This window comes from Agelaius phoeniceus, chromosome 7 (assembly GCF_051311805.1).
Source record: "Agelaius phoeniceus isolate bAgePho1 chromosome 7, bAgePho1.hap1, whole genome shotgun sequence".
NCBI classification, from domain to species: Eukaryota; Metazoa; Chordata; class Aves; order Passeriformes; family Icteridae; genus Agelaius; species Agelaius phoeniceus.
In genome coordinates this window covers 32,387,549-32,407,165 of record NC_135271.1, presented here as the reverse complement: position 1 = coordinate 32,407,165, position 19,617 = coordinate 32,387,549, and the positions used below count along the sequence as shown (strand labels likewise).

At 36.6% G+C, this 19,617-nt stretch overlaps 1 protein-coding gene across 5 annotated transcripts in view; it reads right to left on the bottom strand.

Moving 5' to 3' along the window:
- The window catches only part of LOC129122357 (sodium channel protein type 1 subunit alpha), an 89,875-nt gene that overhangs the window by 30,146 nt on the left and 40,112 nt on the right, over positions 1 to 19,617 (bottom strand). For 3 of the 5 annotated variants that reach the window (XM_077181453.1, XM_077181451.1, XM_077181452.1), the window contains 13 exons: positions 19,216 to 19,488; positions 14,864 to 14,927; positions 14,344 to 14,485; positions 13,990 to 14,196; positions 13,236 to 13,541; positions 12,132 to 12,512; positions 10,813 to 10,945; positions 9,763 to 10,001; positions 7,344 to 7,517; positions 6,381 to 6,737; positions 5,193 to 5,675; positions 2,260 to 2,377; positions 673 to 827 (listed from right to left, as the gene is read on the bottom strand). In XM_077181453.1, the coding sequence (XP_077037568.1) occupies positions 673 to 827; positions 2,260 to 2,377; positions 5,193 to 5,675; positions 6,381 to 6,737; positions 7,344 to 7,517; positions 9,763 to 10,001; positions 10,813 to 10,945; positions 12,132 to 12,512; positions 13,236 to 13,541; positions 13,990 to 14,196; positions 14,344 to 14,485; positions 14,864 to 14,927; positions 19,216 to 19,488 (3,032 nt within the window). The remainder of the gene's footprint in view (positions 1 to 672; positions 828 to 2,259; positions 2,378 to 5,192; positions 5,676 to 6,380; positions 6,738 to 7,343; positions 7,518 to 9,762; positions 10,002 to 10,812; positions 10,946 to 12,131; positions 12,513 to 13,235; positions 13,542 to 13,989; positions 14,197 to 14,343; positions 14,486 to 14,863; positions 14,928 to 19,215; positions 19,489 to 19,617) is intronic. The other 2 variants (XM_077181456.1, XM_077181454.1) reach the window with 1 other exon arrangement.

Below are 19,617 nucleotides of genomic sequence, written 5' to 3'. Positions count from 1 at the left end.
ATTATTGTTAGGGTTTATTTAATTTATTGTTATAGATTTTTATTATAGTTGGCTTCCCTTTATTCTGCCCTTGCATGATTGTTAGAGCAAATTCATGTTTTTGCAGATGTCCCTTCAGTCTACATAAGTATGTCAGGTGAAGCTGAATTGTAAGTCTAAATAATCACCTCTTATTCTTAGAAAGGAATCAAAAAACCCCACACAGTTTTAGCTTCTTTTTACTGTTCAAGCACACAACATTTATAGGACTACATAAGCCAGCCCTGGCCCTTGCAAGGTGTTTTGAACTGTTTATGCCATTATAGCTCCAAACACTCAACAGTGACAGTCCTTTTCCCTCAGCTACAGCAGTAAACAGCAGAGAAAGGAGGGAGCACACTCAAATAAGAAAGTTTAGCACATTCTCCTCTTCACATGTGGTTTCTCTTTGCCTGAGGCATATCACTGCCACTTCCAGCAATAGAGGTAGGCTCTCTCTAATCACTGATGTCTGCTGTTTTTTCTACATGTTGTTAAGAAGACACTGTTTTTGCTGTTTTTCCCAAGGCCTGAATAAAATTTAGTCCTATCATTTGAAGACATGGAATTGTGTTAAGTTAAAGCAGTGTTAGAAGAGACAATTTTAAGGAGTTTTCTGACAACATGGAAACATTCTGTTCATGTTTTACTTACCAGAGCTCCACTACTGAGGAGAATCATAAAGACAATGAAAGTCTCAAACCAGTTGTGTTCAACAATTCTGAAGCAGGTTTTTCTAAGGTTCCACCACTGTTTTCCTCTCCCTTCTTCGATACTTACTTGACAGCATTTGAACCTTCTTACACAGCCTTTAGAACATTTTATGTAATGAGAGGAGAAAAAAAGGCGAGATTTTGTTGAGTTGCATTAATTTTGGTTATGCATTCTGTTAATGATACAATGCTATCTTTACTGTGCTATTTAGTAAAAACCAATTGATTTTCACCTAGATAACGTTCTTTTTCCTCAAAGAAAAAGATATCATTGAGACAATTGGAATTTTCACTTAAATAAACAAGTGAGAAGAATGCATTTCTCATTTATCGAGAAGTGATCAGTACAGTGCACACAAAAAGATAAAAGTCCATCAGACATGAAGCCAAATTACAGAATACAAAATAAGAGTTAAAATATACAAACTCATCCAAATGTCAGGTAGGTAGATGTAGTAAGAGATGGGCTAATGATATTAAACTGTACCTTCTTTTGTTCAGGATACTCAATTCAGACAACGTTGCATTCATTGCATTAAAAAATTCTAAGTCTTTTAGCTAAAGTCTGGGCTTTTCAGTACCAGCTAATTTCTCTAACTTGTGCCCCTAATTTATTTTACACTTTTATGATTTAGCTGCTGAATTTTATGTAGAAAAATACTAGTAATAAATAATGGTATTTTTCCATGACAAATCCTAGACTGTTATGGTACTACCTCTTACAAGCTCAATGTAAATTTCTAAAGAATGATCTGGTATCATGTCCAGAAGTAATCCAACCTGACAATAGCACTTATTCTCCAATACATAAATCTAACTTTTGTTTACAGGTACAAAAAATGGCATTTGTATCCTTATATTACTGTTTTAAAATAATATTTATTTCTCCACCTCCTTCACATGCACACATCCATAAGGGTTCTCCCAAGGAAATGCCATTGGAAAAACATTTATGACCAGCTTGGGGTTTTATTGAATTGTGGGACAATAGAAGGAAGAATGAAAGATGAAGGAATCCACCAGGATAGACTGCTCTTTCCCCAGGTGGCACACAAGGCTCTTCCTTCTCCTTTAGCCAATTTGTTGAAGATTCATTTAGCATTTTTCACAAGACCATCTAGGTGGAGTTTTCATTTATCACTAAACAGCTATTGTAGTAATGTATACTTTATAAAACACTTAGATATCTATGAAGAATATTTTTAAAGTGTGTTTACTATCTGTTACTAAACTCTGAAAGTACACTAGCATACTAAAACAAAACTTTCAATACCATACTTTTTCTTATTTTAAAAATTGAGATACATTTCCAATAAAATGTTTTCTTAACTGTTTATCCAGTACATAGTATAATTGTGGTATCAGTTTCCATGTAATATATTATGGAGTAAAAGTACTACTGCCAATAATCAGAACTTAAACAATAACAAAAGGGAAATATGATTAATAAATCTTAATACTTAACTTACATAGAAAATAGTTCTGTAATTGTATTAATAATTATTACTAGTGTTTTTCTCCCAGATACCTTCTGTGAAGCAGGCCTCTGGCTCCTGGGCTTCTTCAGGTTCAGCTTCTGGTTGTTCTTCTGCAGGAAGTCCAATATCAACTGTGCTGCCTTCAGATGAACTGGATGAATTTAACTTCTGTAAAGGAAAGAAGCATCACAAATGAACAGTAAATAATTTAAAAACAAATATTATTTGATTCTGGAATAAGAAAATTAGACAATACTTTTGAATGTTCTAGAATGCAACGTAAGTAAATTGTTGATAAACATCTGAGAAATTTTTACAGTCTGATTTTCCTCCTGTAGTGCCTCAATCTATTAAATAGAAGGTGTATCAGTAACAGATCAGATTTCAAATAAAATTGTGCTTTAAACTGAAAAATATGGGTAATGCTAAGTCTGAGAAGATGTATGACCACAACAACCCATAAGTCATAATGATCTTTTGACCTACATAGAAATAATGAAGCTTAAAAAAATATACAGGAATTTGTAGTGTCTACTGAAAATCAGTAAGAGGCTAAAAATAACTCCATAAATGAGGTGGGAGCTCAGAGGAATGAGGAAAAAAAGCAGAGAAGGCCATACTTCAGGGGTTAGTAAATCCAGATTAAATTTGCTGAAAGTCTAGCTCAGAGTGAAGCAGAATCTGCATACAATAAGCCTGAGGCAGTTTATGCCCGTAAAAAATCAGATGGTGTTTTATCAACAAATTTTCAACAACATGATAAGCATAAAGAGAGTGAGGCATAAGCTGGAAACCAAATTAAAAAAAAAAGAAAAAAACAATGCACTTAAGCTAATTCTCATCCTAAAAATCCAAAAACTGTTGTAACACATAACATGCAGCTGGAACCTGGTTACAATCTATGTCTTTGGCATCATGGCTAAAACTTGGGCAAAATTGTGAAGGAAATATATTTAAATATGTATGGCTAAACAAAATAATGAAACAACTGCAATATAGATCACTGAGTATAACTACAAACTCAGCACTGCCAAGACTACCAATAAACCATGTCCCCAGGTGCCACATCTCTTAAATACCTTCAGGTATGACAATTAGGTCTCTTCCTTGGGCAGCCTTTTCCAGGGCTTGACAATCCTGTCAGGGGAGAATTTTTCCCCAGTATCCAATCTAAACCTCCCCTAGTGCAACTTGAGGCCATTTCCTCATCCTGTCTCTTCTTATTTGGGGAAAGAGGCTGACCCCCACCTCACTTCAGCCTCTGCCCAGGTTCATCAGTGCTGGGTGGCAGCAGCCCTTTCCCTATTGAGGACAAAAAACCCCCCAAACACTAACAATTATTAAAGCACTAGTAGCCATATGCCAGAAGTGTCACAGCTTCAATGGGATAAAAGGTAACCCTGTTCCTACAGGTAGCAGCACATCAGCAGAGAGCTTCCCTAAGCTTTCCTAAACTGAGTCTGTATCTAAACAGGATTAATTCTCCCTTGGTCAGTCATAAACCAGCTGGTGTCTCTCTATTTGGCTGTCTGCTCTGTGGTGGGTTGGAAGACTGGACTGGACAGCACAAATGTAGTTGTGGAGAGTAGATGATATGTCATTGCTTTCTTCTAAAGGATCTTTGTTTAAATGTTTTATTTTGAAATTCTTCATGCTGGGGGTGGTTCATAATGTGCTGAAAGAAATTTTAAGAATCTTTATTGTAGCACTGGTTCATAAGTCAATAAGTCAAATTAATTATAGACATTTTAGCTAATATTTAACAGGAAATAATTATTAATGCTGCAGATATTAATTAGGAAGTACGAACAACATTGTCTCTGAAATAAGTTGCTGTGGGGAGAGGCTGTTTTGTACAGGTGTCCTTTCTTGGAGGAGGATCCAAAAATCTCACTTAGCTTAACATCGAATTTTTGCTGAGAGCACTAGAGGGCTCTTACACACACTGAAAGGATTGTGATAAAGAATTCAGCTGCCCTAAAAGTTGGTGTCTGAAGCACTGGTAGCAATACAACACTGGGACAGAAGGGGGAAGATGAGCTATCCTGTAAAAAAAATTGCATTGCAACCAAAATGGGAACTAGCTGGTTAAGGCTGAGGTTTCTCAAGTGAGAAAATTAATGTTGTTAAGTGTCTGGAAAGGCAATTTTCTAATTCAACTAAAATGGCAACAAAATAAGTCATTGAGGGTGTAGCTGTTTTACAAAGTCATCAAATCAATTTAAATTATTTTGCTAAAATAGCCACATACAAAAAGTTATATAATGGAACAGTTATAGCTTTAATACGGTTTTTAAAATTACAGTTCTCAAAAAGGCTTTATATCAATAGTTTGATATAAAGCATTCCTTTAGCAACAGTAGATGTTTTAATCTACTAATGTTGGTACTTTTCAATTTTAACAACCAAGTGAATTTGAAGTATATGGGAGAGTCTATGGTTAAGCCTTCTTTTCATGGGAATCTAGGTGCAGAAGAGCTGACAGTTTAAAAAAGAATTCCTATGTCTAAAGGAATGTCTAAAGGAGTTACATAAACTATTTATAGGTTTTCTGGTTTATATATGCTTTTTCAAGGGGCAGAGAGAAGATGTATCACACTCCTCATGGGACCCTTTTCACAGAAGGCAAACACAAATTTCTGGTGGAATAACACTGGGGCAAAGGCACTGTCCCCTACAAGTTGTTACAACTACCATGTGGACCATGCATAGTTTTTATGGATTAGTTGAGTCTCCCATTACATGGCCTCTTATCCCCTCTAGGAAGCTTTAATTTTTTAACTCTTTCTCACACTTCTGTTCATCAAGAATGAAGTCCTCCTTTATACACTCATTTATGCCTATCTACAAAGAAATGTCAAAATAAATTATTAAGAATGGAATACACTGGCTTATGAGAAGTAAAAACAACCTAATCAAACAAAATCCCACATAACAAAGACCCTCAAAAGATCAGAGAGAATGCAAAAAAATATCTAAATACCTCTTTGCTTTCTTCCAGGTCTGATTCACTACTAAATTCTTCTGTGTTTAGATTTTCAAAGTCGGATTCACCCACAGCAATGGGCACTGTCACAGTAAGGCTTGGGTTGTTTATGAATGACATGTAATCACTCTCATCAATTATGTATTTTTCCACACTGCTGCCTGTGCCTATACCACTGGTGGTTCCATTTGCATCTTTAATATAGTCATGGTCCTTGCTTAGTTCCACTGTCGTATGGTTAGAAATACAGCTATTTTTGTTGTTTAAATCTTCAAGTGGCTTGATTTCATCTAAAGCTTTCTGTTTTTTAACAAAGGCTTTTTGGATGAATTCACGTGCTTTTCTCTTCACATAATCTATGCCTTTCTGCATTCTTGCCACAGCAATCTGGAGATTGTTCATTTCATTATCATCGTCTGTCACAGCAAGGTTGTCTGCACTAAATGAGCTCAAGAGCAAGGCCAAAAATAGGTTCAGTACCTGCAGAAAGATTTAAAAAATATGTTCTAGAGTTTATTTTAAAACAAATTTATTTTATTTTAAAAATGTCCTATTATTGACATCAAAGACTAAAATCCCAATAACTCACCATAACCAAAAAAGTACTATCAAAAATTTTTCTCTTCTCCATAAAAATCAAGTTTATTTCACTTAGCTTAGGTCCTGCTCACTATTCAAAAATATTTGTACAACTTACTAATATCTCTGTAAATGTGTCTTGAATTCCCCACACTATGTAAATATTTTGGTGTCAAAGCTTATAATCTAAAAATGGAGCTGTCAGATTTGCTGTTCAGCATCATTAAAAAATTTAATTTAGCCCATCTCACAACAGAAATTAGATTATTCAGGTGACTAATCATATGGTATAAATAATAAAAAAATCCACAGCAAATGGTTTATAAAGAGCCCATGTACTAAAATTATTTGGAGCACAAAATATTTTCAAAGGGCCAAAAGAGAAATTAGTCACATTCTTAAGTACCTGCTCTGACATTCTTAGGATTTTGACATGGCAGAATATTTTGTTCTCTTTCCAAAAAAGCTCTTAAGCTTAACTTTAAGCATTTCTTGAAACCACCTGCTTAAGTGCTTTGTTGAAGCAGAGCCAGAGCACTTAGTTCACTTCAGGACTGAGACCACTCTCTTGCCAAATCATTTTTTGTTAACACTTTGATTACTTACCACTAGGTTTCCAATCACCATGACCATCATGAAGACTGTAAGGCACATGGCTTGGCCAGCAACCTCCATGCAGTCCCACATGGTTTCTATCCATTCTCCACACAGCACTCGGAACACAATCAGGAAAGAGTGGAAGAAATCTTGCATGTGCCAGCGAGGGAGCACACAGTCACTTGCAATTTTGCAGACGCATTCCTTGTAGTTTTTCCCAAAGAGCTGCATCCCAACCACAGCGAAAATGAACACAATGATGGCCAGCACCAGGGTCAGATTCCCCAGAGCTCCCACGGAATTACCAATGATTTTTATCAACATATTTAGTGTTGGCCAGGATTTTGCCAATTTGAAAACTCGCAACTGGAAGGAAAGAAAAATATTGTTAGGAGAACCAGAAAGACACAAGGATATTTTAAAGTTAATTTGTGGAAGGATATTGCTGCAAAATATGCCTTTAGTTGGATTGTTCAGAGGGTATCATCTTGTCTAAAAGCATGAAGATGGAAGTTTCCTTCAAGAAAAATTTGTAAAATTGTAATTTGGTATTCTGAAAGCATAGCTTTTACTGAAGGCCAAAGAAGCTACTGATTTGAGCTTAAAATCTAGGGCTCACTGGTTAAAATAATCTGGACAACTTTTCAACTAGTGTTTCTAGAGATCTGTTCCTGTGATGCCAATCAGAGCATAACACCTGTACTGAGTCAATTTATGTCTGCATGGTGGGATGTTTAAATTGTGTATCTACAATGGATACAATGGAAATAGGCCCAGAGCACCCACTGCTATCTGGATCTCTATCAATTTCTATTGAAGACTGTAAAGTACCACAATTAGTAAGGATTTGTGTTAATGAAACTGTCCTCAGGATCAATGTCATGGCAAAGATCAAGCAAAGTTTTTAAGACAAAAATAACATTATTTTCATGAAGCCACATTGAAAAATCAGTACAATTGAAGTATATTTACCAATCTGAATGACCGAAGAACAGATAGTCCTTCCACATCCGCAAGACCAAGTTCAACCAAGCTAAGGGTTACAATAAAGCCATCAAAAATATTCCAGCCTTCCTGGAAATAATAGTAAGGATCCATTGCAATTATCTTGAGAAACATTTCTGCTGTGAAGATTCCAGTGAAGACCTGGGTTCAAAAGGCAGTTTGTTATTGCAAGGTGAAACATAATACTCCATTCTAGTTTAATTCAAGCTATGTGTTATCCAAAAGAAATACTTAAAAATAGTTATATTTACTGTAGTGATTTATTATGCCCACCTTCCCTTAACAAGTGTCAGAAAACCAGGTAATTTTTCTATCAATTAAATTTTATACTAAGCAAATTGCATAAACTTCTGTTTTATAACATTTAAACGATATGGACTTTCTCATGTGCAGTACAATGTCGCAAATTTGATTTTCAGAACATAAACCAGAGTGCTTTCCAAGAAATTATATGGTATTGCTCTTTCTTGGTATACAAATTCGGCCAAATCTAAGACTAAAGGGGGGCAGCTTCTTGCCTGCTATGACCCGCCTATAGTTCAGTTCAACAGAGCTGTGATTATTCATGCCAGATGAATAAATGGTATATTATAATGTACCTCAGTTGATACAGCAACTGAGATACATTATGATGTGCTGAGGTACAACAATTTCCTGAAGCTGAGTAACTTCTACCTGGATGTGCCCAGAAGTAGCAGCAAAGCTGGTTGGCTCAGACACTTCAATGTCAGGAATAAAAGAATATTTAAGAATGCATTTTAAACAAAGTGCTGCTGGGAGTGGTTTCTCATCATGAGTTTATATGCTGAATGAAGTAGGAATTAAATTTAAGACACACCAAAGTAATAACCCTGAGTAGCTCTGAAAGAAGTCTTGGGAGAATTTCTTTTAGGATAGGAATGTACTAAAGTCACTGAAGTTAAAAACTGCTTGAGCCCTGCTCTGAAAGGTTTTTTTTGGTTTTGGTTTTTTTTTTTTTTTTCTGGTTTTGATAACCCATTTTTCAGCAAGCTGAAAAGAAAATAGGACAGCTAAAGAGAATAATCTAAGTGGGATAGTCAGGAGACAGGAAAGAAGTCTGACTTGCTCTGCCTAGGAACACCAATACTCAAGATAGATTGTTACAGTCTTTACACTCTAGATACAAACACCAGAGAGGGAAAGGTTACCAATTTTTAAGATGACATAAAATGATAAAAATGATACAGTTTGAAATGCTGACAGGTTCCTAACAATCAGAACAGCACAAGAAGCATTAAAGTGGAGCTGCTGGAGGAGGCAAGCTCTGAGATCCTCTCTATTGCAGAAGGGGTTTGTGTCAGGGAGCCTAAAACTGGAAGAATGTGGTGCCTATGGACAGGTTCTTGCACACTCCCTTTGTAGTCAGAGGTACACGAAGATTTATATGGAATTTTCTTGTTTGGAAAACAAACTTATAAAATGCTACAAGATTTTACATTTTATAAAGAAACAGAGGTTCGGCATTTCCCTTATATTAAGTATATGAAAATCAATTGTACAATTTTGTATTAATTCTCCCCCTCAAATTTTATAGTTATTTACATGATCTATTTGTTCCTCATTACGAAACAAGGATTATTAAAAATCACATTATAAGAAATCAATTCTTCAAGAAGGAGATAAAGTAGGACTGTAGCTGCAGATTCTTCTATGTGATCAAACATGTCAGTTCAAAAGCAGGAGAGCTACAAAAAGTTAACTCATGAAATCTTGAATAATTTATCTTTTTGAAGCAGAGAGAAAGGGAGAAAATACAGCTGACAACCTGAGGAAAATACGTCTTACTAATTATCAGAGGATAAAAACAATAAAAAATAGGAGAGGAAAAAGTACTGTGGGATATTTTTTTTACATAAAACATAGGAAGAAAACAATCCACTTATCCATATAAAAAGACTTTTGCACAAGAAAATTCTAGAAATGCTTTTAAAGGGATCTTTTATCAATTGTAAGTTTCTGCTCAGGAAACAGCAATTAAAAACACATTCATAATTTAAAGATTTGTATTGTATTGATTGAGAAATTAACACTGCATTTATTTGCATAGTGTCTGTTTCATGGAAACAATGTATTTCCTGGTTTAGTAGCTGCACAAATCAAACTCTGCTTAAGATGGGCATTACTTAATGTAGCATTGGAGCCAATTTTTAAATTTTTAATTTGATTTTGCAGAATACAGCAGTATATTGATTTTACAGTATCCTAAGCTACATGAGTCAGGGTTGACAGTCAAATTTCCAAAAATGTTTCTGATACTTATATCTGAAGGCCAGTAAATACCCAAAAAGCTGTTAAAACCTTTTCTTTCACTTATTACAGGCACACTCCCTTCCAAATCATGAATGTAAAACCCCAACAAACTTACCAGATTTCCAACTGAAAGTACATTATTGAATTCTTCGGTCATTGGATAATGTTCCATAGCCATAAAGAGTGTATTTAAAACAATGCAAATTGTAATAGCCAGGTCAACAAATGGGTCCATTACCACTAAGTTGACGATATGCTTAACTTTTAACCAATGCGGACTGCAGTCCCAGATCAAGAAAATATTTGCAAATTTATACCAACATGGTGGGCATTTCTGTCTTGATTCTTCAAGTTCTGTGGGGAAAAGAAAGTTTATATTTGTAACTATGTGATTTCTCTAACATTGCTCATTCAAATATGAATTGTACCAGTCAAGTTTTCAGTCTGCAGTGGTACTGATCAACCTCCTTTAAGCCCCCATTCCACCGGGCTTTTAAAGAAAGCCTTTAAAAATTGCTATTGAATATATTTGCTATGTTCAAAGCTTATCTGCAAGCACAACTTCTTTGTATTACAATCACTATGCCCATCAGCGTCAGCTGATGCATTGGTTTGTATTATGCATTTAATTTTTCCTTGATTACACTTCAGGTTGTTTCCCTCACCTACTGTTCAAGTATGAAAATATTTTTTATTCTGAAATTTGTACCATTTAAGTGAAAATGCTCATTCTGAATTCAAGAAGAAAACCATTTTGATCACCTAGAGTAGCTTTACAGAATGACTGAACCAATATAACTGTAAAAATGCTTATATATTTTAACAAGAGTTGCATATGTTTGAAAAATGTTCAGTGGGTTTTTTTGTGTCCAATAATACATTTTTAATTACTATGCATAAGTACCCACTCAGTTATGACCATGCACATGAGTTAGATGGTGACAAAACAATGAGACAAAATGCTTCCTTATATAATAACTTTAATGCTTAGTTATGTAATAACCTTAGTAAATAAAGAGTTTTGATTTTACTGATAAATACATGTCAGTTTGTTGGATGTTATCTGTACTTAAGCTATTTTAAATCTGTTTTCAAGTTTCAACTCAAACTTTTAGAAATCTATGGGAAAAACAGTATTAAATATTAAGCTATGCATAGCACACACCTTCCACAGTGTTTGTGAGGATGCTAGCAATACTCATGGCTCTTTCCCTTAAAGCTGGATCTTCCAAGAAGTCCATAGAAACGTGAAAAGAACCTGATATTCTCTTCCTCATTTCTGGTTCTGTCGTGGTGCCCTATACAGAGAACGAGAGTAGATGAGACTACGTTGGAGAAACAACCAGATAAGCAAATACGACATAAGCCTGTTAGTAGTGTCTTAGCTTGGACACGTGCTCCGTGCACTTAGTATTTTATCATGTCGGACTTTTATTACTTTTCAGTAACTTTTAAATAATTTTAGAATTCCATTGGGTCACAGGTACCTACAGTTGAAGATTGACAGAGAGTTTATTTACTCAATTTTTGCATTTTTTTCTTTAAGATATGAAAAGTCTTTAAACATTTAAACAAATTTAAACAAATGGAAAAGGGTTGAGTCCAAAATATCGCACAAAATTTTTCAAACTGTAATTTTTTTTTCCTTGCTCCTGTTGACAGGATATTCTGGGGTTTGCAACATAATAGTCTTTTCTCCTAATCAAACTGTAGTAAGTAAGAAAAGTCTGACTTCCTCATGCTTCCTCATGCTAGTACTTTTTAGCAGTCTGAGTAGACAAATTTGAACTAAGCAAGAAATTTTTTGGAGACATTTTCTCTTACTTTTGTGTGGTAAGAGAATGGCAGCAATACGTGCTGCCAATATGTTCACGCAGACATTTGCATTTTTAGAAGTATGTATTGAACTTTGATCTTCCAATGAACTCTTTGTTGTCTATTCTACAATACTCCACCAAAAATGGATGGAAAATATATAGGAATGAGAAATAAATGGTAGTAAGGAATTGACAACTTCCTTACATTTTTAACCAGGCTGATAAGGAAGAGTGATATCAAAATTAACTAATAATGCTAATTTTGATAGTGGTAATACAGCATCATATTGATTGCAGTTATATAACATTTTTGTATAATATTTTCCATTGCATATCAACTACAATAGCTAAATGGACCTTTAGATCAGCTAAAGGAAAGTATGGCACAGTAATACAGGGAAGCATAGCATTTTTATGAATGTGTAAGTTATTATTCTATGACTTGGAAACTGTGACTTGCATTTGTTAGTTATGTGAATCTTTGTAAGTAAATGCTTAGCTTGCAAACCTATCTTAGCTGCTTTATTAACTAAAGAGTTTACAAGATGCAGGAGCATTCATAGCTTGACCAACCAGGAAGCATTGCCAAGGGTTCCATTCTGTAGAAAACACTGGCTGGTGCAGTAAGAAAAGGCCACCATGCCTGAGCTATTTAAAACTTTCTTACATTGTCATCAGTAGCTGGCTTATCTATTATCACCTCTGGCAGAAGCTGTCCAACAGGCGATGTAGGAACAGATGGTCCACCAACCAGGGAAACCACCCCATTGCAATCCACGGTGCTGTGCATCTTCCCATTCACTGGAAACACTGCCAGCATCCTGGATGACCTACTGGCCTGGCTGATGTTGCTGTTGCGCCTTTCTCCGTGCCTGCGCGGCACAAAGAGAGAATCTCTTCTGCTGTCGTTGTCTTCAAAAGTGCTGTGCTCATCATCAGCAAAGTCATTTTCTGATCCTACATCCTTTGCTCGACCTCTGAAGCTGAAAAGACTTGTTCTGCTGTTGCGCCTTGGGGAAAACAGGGAGCCACGAATGCTCAGCAAAGACTGCAGGTAAATAAAAAATATGTGAATATTAGCTGAAATCCTCAAACTTAGCACTGTTATTAGATTAGCATTGGTTTTCTTTTTTTCTTAAATAAGAGTAACCATATTACCCAGAAGCTACACGCTGCTGTGAAATTTTTGCATGTATTTCATTAGAGATATATTTTGCAGATAGAAGTATCACTGTTTATGGATTCTTAAGACAAAACCAGTGCTGAACACTCCTTTTTCAGCTGAAGTTGCCAAATAGATTAGTTGCATTATTCCCACTGAGAAAAAAAGGAAGTCCATACATGCACTCTCTTTCATGTATGAGGGATCTTGCCCATAGTGACAAACATTGGCTCAAACATCATTGAAACAAGAGGAAAATGTGAGACTATCATAACAGAAAAATATTGTAGCATTTTAACCGGTTATATGTAATCATGCTAAAAGGAACCCTCCATAATCAGAGAATATTTTAATATTATTTTTAAATAATGCCATTAAAATAACAGAGATATGAGGTTACATTTAATTCTGAGGGGTTTTTTTACAAGGCAATCTAGCAGTTAGAGCACTTCCTCTCAAGCCCTAGCAACAGTAATATAAAGTATCAGAATTTCCTTTGTTTATGAAGTAGAATCATATTACTGTACTTTAGGAAGACTAAAAGAGTTTTGCAACAGCCTATGATGCTTTAAATATGTTTTTACCAAAAAAAAAAACTATAGGCAATACCTGATGTGGAGAAGAATATTTCTTTTCATATGTCAGTCTATTGCCTTCAATAGACAATCGGAAACCTTTCCTTCTGATGCTGTCTTCCGATTCAGACTTGTGAAATTCATCTTCATCTTTTTCCTCTCCTCCAGACTGCTCTTTCTGTTTCCTTTTTTTCCTTCTATTTCTCCTCTCTTTTGCACTCTTTGAACTCAATTTTGACGCGTCTGAGGAGCTTTCTGAGAGGCCTCCTGCTTCTCCTCCAGCACTGGGCTCCCTGGACTCTGCAGATGCTGTTACTGCTGCTGCTGCCACTGCTGCTGCCTGCCATGGTGCAGAAGGAATTGAGCAAACCATGAACTAATGTTTTCTTTTCTTTAATTTACTTATACATAATTTCTACTCCAGAAGTCCCACTTCCCAACACTTTCCATAGGGTATCCTCTCCCTAGGTTTTTCTTCTAATTACTATTAATCAGTTGACTCAAGATATGTGTTGGTCATAGACTTCTCTCATCATTCATGAGTAAATTTTAAATGCAGAAATTGACCAGACTGCATTAATTGCACTAGACTAGAAAAACAGAGTGAACAGCCCATACCTAGTTTTGAATATACCCTTCTTCAGTGCAGAATAGAAAACCTCTGAGCTAACTCAGTCATGGAAAGACCAACAGGGTGCTTTGTATTTCCAGTTTTGGGAAGCAGAAGTTGAATATCTCCAGTAAACTCACTTCCTCACAGTCCTGCATTATTACACCATAAATGATACCTGTGCTGCTTCTTGTTGCTTCTTCAGTTGTTCCAGCATCTGTTGAAATTCTGCCTCCTTCTGCTCTGCTTCTTCCAAGGTTGCTTGGTTCTGTTCTTCATAGGCCATGGCGACCACAGCCAGGATCAGGTTTATCAGATAGAAAGAGCCCAGAAAAATCACCAGAACAAAAAATATCATGTATGTCTTCCCAGCAGCACGAAGAGTCTGGAAATAATAATACATTTATAAGCAAGTATATGTTAGCAGTTATTTTTTTCATACTGTTAAAATTCAGATAAGAAAATAGACTCTTGTCCTTTTGCATCACTGATACAAACATATTTGGTCTATTTTTCATTAAAAATTTCTCACCAATTGATAAAGGTTTTCCCAGAAGTCCTGAGTCATTAGCCGAAACAGTGACAAGAATGCCCAGCTGAATGTGTCAAAACTTGTGTAGCCATAATTGGGATTTCTGCCAGCTTTCACACAAGTATATCCTTCTGGGCACTGCCTACAAAGACAAACTGGACATTACCTATTTAATCATATTTTAATATTATCACCTGGATGTTAGTGTACTCATTTGTGCAGCCAGAACTGCAAAATAACATGTTTTGCCAGGTTTCATCATCAGGTATTGCTCTTTCTTTATTTATCTACCAGGCAGGAGCTATACTGATACTAAATTACTTATTCATCATGCAAACACTCAGTTTACCAAGCAGTCCACTGAGCTCTGATCAAGAATACAGAACTTAAGCCCAGTATAAAAGTCTTTCTTATGTGAAAGGAAGTGGTCACTCAAAATAACCCCCACTAGAACTGTGCATCTATGGAATATAGATCTAATTTCTACATGGTGCAATAATATGATGAAATTCGTTCTTACCCAGCATCAGAGCTGTTTCCACAAAGCAGAGCATCATTTTGCCCTTCCAGAAAATAAAAATGACCTGTTTCAAAAAGAATTAAAAAAATTATAAAATTCAAACCATAGCCATTATCTCTAAAAGTTTTAAGGTGATTTCTGACCCAATTTTAAACAAGCAGTGCTATTTTCTCAGCAGGATAACAGTTTTAGAGTAAATGACATAATGAATTTCACTAAGCATTATCACTCACAGCACTCACTGTTAAAATGCCAAAATTTACTAAAAATTCTGTCAAATGCTTCTGGATGTGGATTCTCCCTTCTGTCTGATCACTGAGCTAAACAGTCCTTTTTGAAATAATGTACAGTTGTTTATTAGAATAATTACAATCTATCTAAAAAAATGTTTTCATAATTTCTTCAAAACTTCCTGATCAGTATTTCCAGGGGTTTCAGTTCGTTGCTCACGAGCACTTGTGACAGTTATCAAATATGTAAACCCTGCAAAAACCTACCCAGCTTCCAGTGGCTCTGATGGCCATGGGTGTGCATACACTGCAGTTGTGGCTCACCCACTGTATGAAGGCCCTGGCATACACCTAAATTTAACTCAGACATAATTACTGCAGCAGCCACAACTTTTTAAGTAAGATTTTAGGAGTACATGACAAAATTATTGAACACCTTAGTAAAATAAATTGGTAAAGTTCCACCAAATTACCCTGCAACCAATCATCCCAATGTCTGTACAGCAATGCCATAGTTAAAAGACATTTTAGATGGTTTAAATAACAATGACATTGACCTATCTCTTCTTAGAAGAACAAAGAGATGAGAAAAACTTTGTGCTTATTAAGATTCATCTTGACTGTATCCTTGAGAAGTGTTTTTCTTTTCCCCTTCAAAGCAGATACCTACAGTCTTGATTGCTAAAGTTCTTGATTTTTGAAAGAATTATCATAGGACAAGCTTCTCCTGTAATAACAATCTCCCATTTGGTCACAGGCAGAAGGATGATTTTTATACAGGGTCAGACCATGTGTCCCATTTCTGATGGAATCCAAAATATTGCCTCAGGTAGTCTGTAAGGACAGGGCAGGGACTGGTGATGCTCCTCTGAGCACCTCCCTGGCTCCAACACTTCTGAATCACAGCAGCCTCAGAATCAGGGTGGTACCTTTTTTGCTTTCTGAGACCATTTAAACCTCATGTTGGATTTCTTTGCCATTTAACTGTCCCGTTAGATTCCCTTAAAATTATATCCTTTGAAAATGAGTGCAGCTGAGTTTCAGCTTGACTCTGCCTGTGCTGCCCATGCCAGGCTACTACAGGCACTAAGGAATTCTGAGTCTGAGGAGGTGTCACAAGCTGCTGGCTCAGCACATATTGATTTGCTGCAGAAGGGAAACAGTACCTGGGCCAGCCTCATCACTCCATCCTGTGAGCAAAATTCACCATTTGGAAAAGTGAGTCTTTAAGCTGTTAAGTAGACCTTGCTCTGACACTTTGCAAAGGACTAATTTTCAGTGTCTAATGATGTATCCATATCTCACAGGGAACAATCCCCTGTGCTGGGCCAATAGCACAGCCCTGTGTGTGGCTGCTGTCACTCTGGGCTGGTGTGCATTGCAGAGCTGCTCCGTGCTGAAGCACAGCTGTAAACAGAAAGCTGACAGGATGCTGGACACAGCTGACCCTTAGGAAGCAAATTTTATTCTGCCTTATGTCAGCTAATCATGATTAAAACATGCTGGAACATAGCAGCTTGCTGGGAAGAATTCAAACCTGCCTTGATGCGGTTTACCATGGAGCAGTCAGTCCTGATCAGCACTGCAGCAGCTGAGCTGAGCTGCTACAGCAGCTCTGCATTCAGGTTCTGTGCTTCAGAGAAGATGTGCCCTGCAAGGCTGCTTCACTTGCCAGCTCCACAGAAACCAGAGCCACACAGGCTTTTTCTGAGTGCACTGATACACTTGGGCAAGTGCTCAAAATATTATCATAATAGGAAAATTTTTATAACACACAAGCTGAGCAGTATAAGCATGTATACCAAAGATAAGTGAAAAATTCCTCATTACACCAAGGGTGTAAGCTTGGCTCCTGTTTAATTGATTGGGAAATGGGAAAAGCTCCCTGATAGGTGAGCACCTAACTTCAAGCAAGATTAAAGCTGTTTGAGTAAGCATAGGGTATAATATGAGAAACACAGAGAATAAATGTTATTTCATGAAATAGATTTTGAGATGCTTTTTTTTCAGAAAAAAATTGCTTATGGAAAGAAACCTCAGCTTATCTGGAGCTAAGTTTATCAAAACTCTTATCTTGGAAAAAGAAAAAGGGTGGAGGGGGGAAGAAAGTGCCAGACTCATTAATGACAGGAATGCTTACGTAAAGACCCTCTAAATGGTGTCTCCAAAAATGAGCTCACTGGTAAAATTAGGGCTTACATGCCTTTTTCTGCATAGCATACACAAATAATGGCATCATAACTTCCATAATTCCTACAAAAGACACTGCTATTGCACTGCTCTGAGCTGCAGGCAAAGAACAGCTTATTGCCCTGTGAAGCAGCTGGTTTTTGCATCCTGTCTGCCCACCCACATGCAAAAAGAGAGCAGGAAGCTGTGAGAAGATAATTTTTCTCTTTGAAACTGCTGGTAGGCAAGGAAAACCTTATTAAATTCAAAATAAGACTTGTAATTTCATTATAAATTTCATAATGCATATGAAATTCTGTAAATATACCAAAGGCAGATGTAGCCATTCAATAAAGTATTTCCTGGAACAAATTCAATTAAGCTTTATTTTCAGGGGGCTTCAGGTCTTCTTTAAATCAAATGAAATCAGAACTTAAGTTTATAAATTCTTTGTTAAAAAGTCAGGAAATTAAGTTTGGCCTTGAAGTCTAGGCCTTCATTAGGAGACTGCTTAGACTGTCATACCCCATAGCATGGGATCTCCATGAATTCACATGTTCAAGTAAATTGAGTTTCACAGAAAGATTGGTTTAGGGAATTCAAATTATAATCCATCGTAGTCATTGATTAGCTGTGTGATCACAGTTAGAAGCTGTCTCACTTCTATTCAAAATTTGTCTGCCTTTGACTTGCAGCTGTTGAACCTGTTATATCTCTGCCTGCTAGATCAAAGATATGTCTACGATGAAAATTCTGTTCCCTATGGATTTTTTTTTAACTGTGATCAAATCACCCCTTAAACCTTCTCTTTGATATGCTAAGTAGGCTGAGCTCCTGGTCTATCTTGGTATAAAGCATGTTTTCCAAGCCTTTAATCATTCTGCTCTTTTTTGAACTTCCTCCATTTTTTTCAACTTTCTATCTAAATTGAACTTTATATAGTATTCCGGTAGCAACTGCAGTAATGCTAAATACAGGGGTAATTCTGTCTTCCTGGTCAATAATTTATTTATGTGAACAGGATATTATTTAGCTTTTTGGCTGTAGACATTTAGCCTTAATTAGTCAGTCCTGGCTGCCCTGCAGTGCCTTAGGTGCCTCAGTCTCTATTTTGTTCCAATTGCACTTCTCTATCCTGCCCTTCATTTTCCCTGCAGCCTTACACATAAGCTGCTGTGGCATTGTTTTCCAGAGCCTCTGTGGCACTATTTTTCCTGTGTCCTTCATGTCACTTTTATTCTCATGACATGACACTTGCAAACACACTATTGCCACAGCAGGTGCTCACAGGAAGGAATTGTCTCTGGTGTGAGATTCATCTTTTTTTCTCCTCCTTTTTTCTATTCTTTGCTTGTGGCTTTATATTAAGTGACCTAATAACGTGCATGTACAAGCTTAAAAACTAGGCAGCCGTGCAGCACGCATTCTGATCAAAGGGCACTCCAATTAGTGCTAATAGCACTGTAAGAAGGAGCAAGGTGTAGGGAATTTGAGGAGATGATAATAAAAATCACAGAGATGCTGTGGGAAAAGTGTTGTGGTCACTGCTGCACTGGAAAGGATACCCAAGTGAGGATACTCATCTAGAGACCCCACGACTTCTGGTCACTGTAATATCTTTTCTATGTCTCTCTCCCCTTTAGTTCTTAATTTACATCTACAGTCTCTGCAAACCTGTCTCACAACATGAACTGGGAGCATTAAATTTTAAGACTTTTCTGTCTCAGGGGAGATGAGAATTTGGCAGATGGAGTTGACAAAAAGAGCTATTCCAAGCAGCAAGACCATGTTCCTTGCTCCCTCTTCCATGCAGGCCTTTAGAGCAGACATATGAGAGAGAAAATATTTCTCTGACTCTGTCTTAACAAAATGTATTGTCCCTTCCCCTCCTTCCTTCTAAGAACTGGGTCAGCCACAAACCACTTCAGTGAGAATTCTGCAGACAATACTTACTTTCATCTTCAATGTACCCCTTCCAGTCAAATGGAGTCACTGTTGAATTAAGCAATGTACCATTTTCACCTATGGTGCTGTTTAGCTGGGAAGTAATATTTGTTTCCAAGGTAAAATTTTCTGGAGGCCACTGCAGGCATTTATTCCTCAGGTTGCCCATGAACAGCTGCAGCCCTATCAGTGCAAATACACTCAGACAAAACACAGTCAGGATCATGACATCTGAGAGCTTCTTCACAGACTGAATCAGGGCTCCTACAATAGTCTTCAGGCCTGCAAATGGAAAGGAGTTTTTATTCTGATGTTGGAAACTTTTTCAAAGCACAAAATTTACAATGTCTCCCAGAAAAGTTATAGATTTCATGCAGAAGCTCAAATACATGATTGTAATGTCTGTGAAAC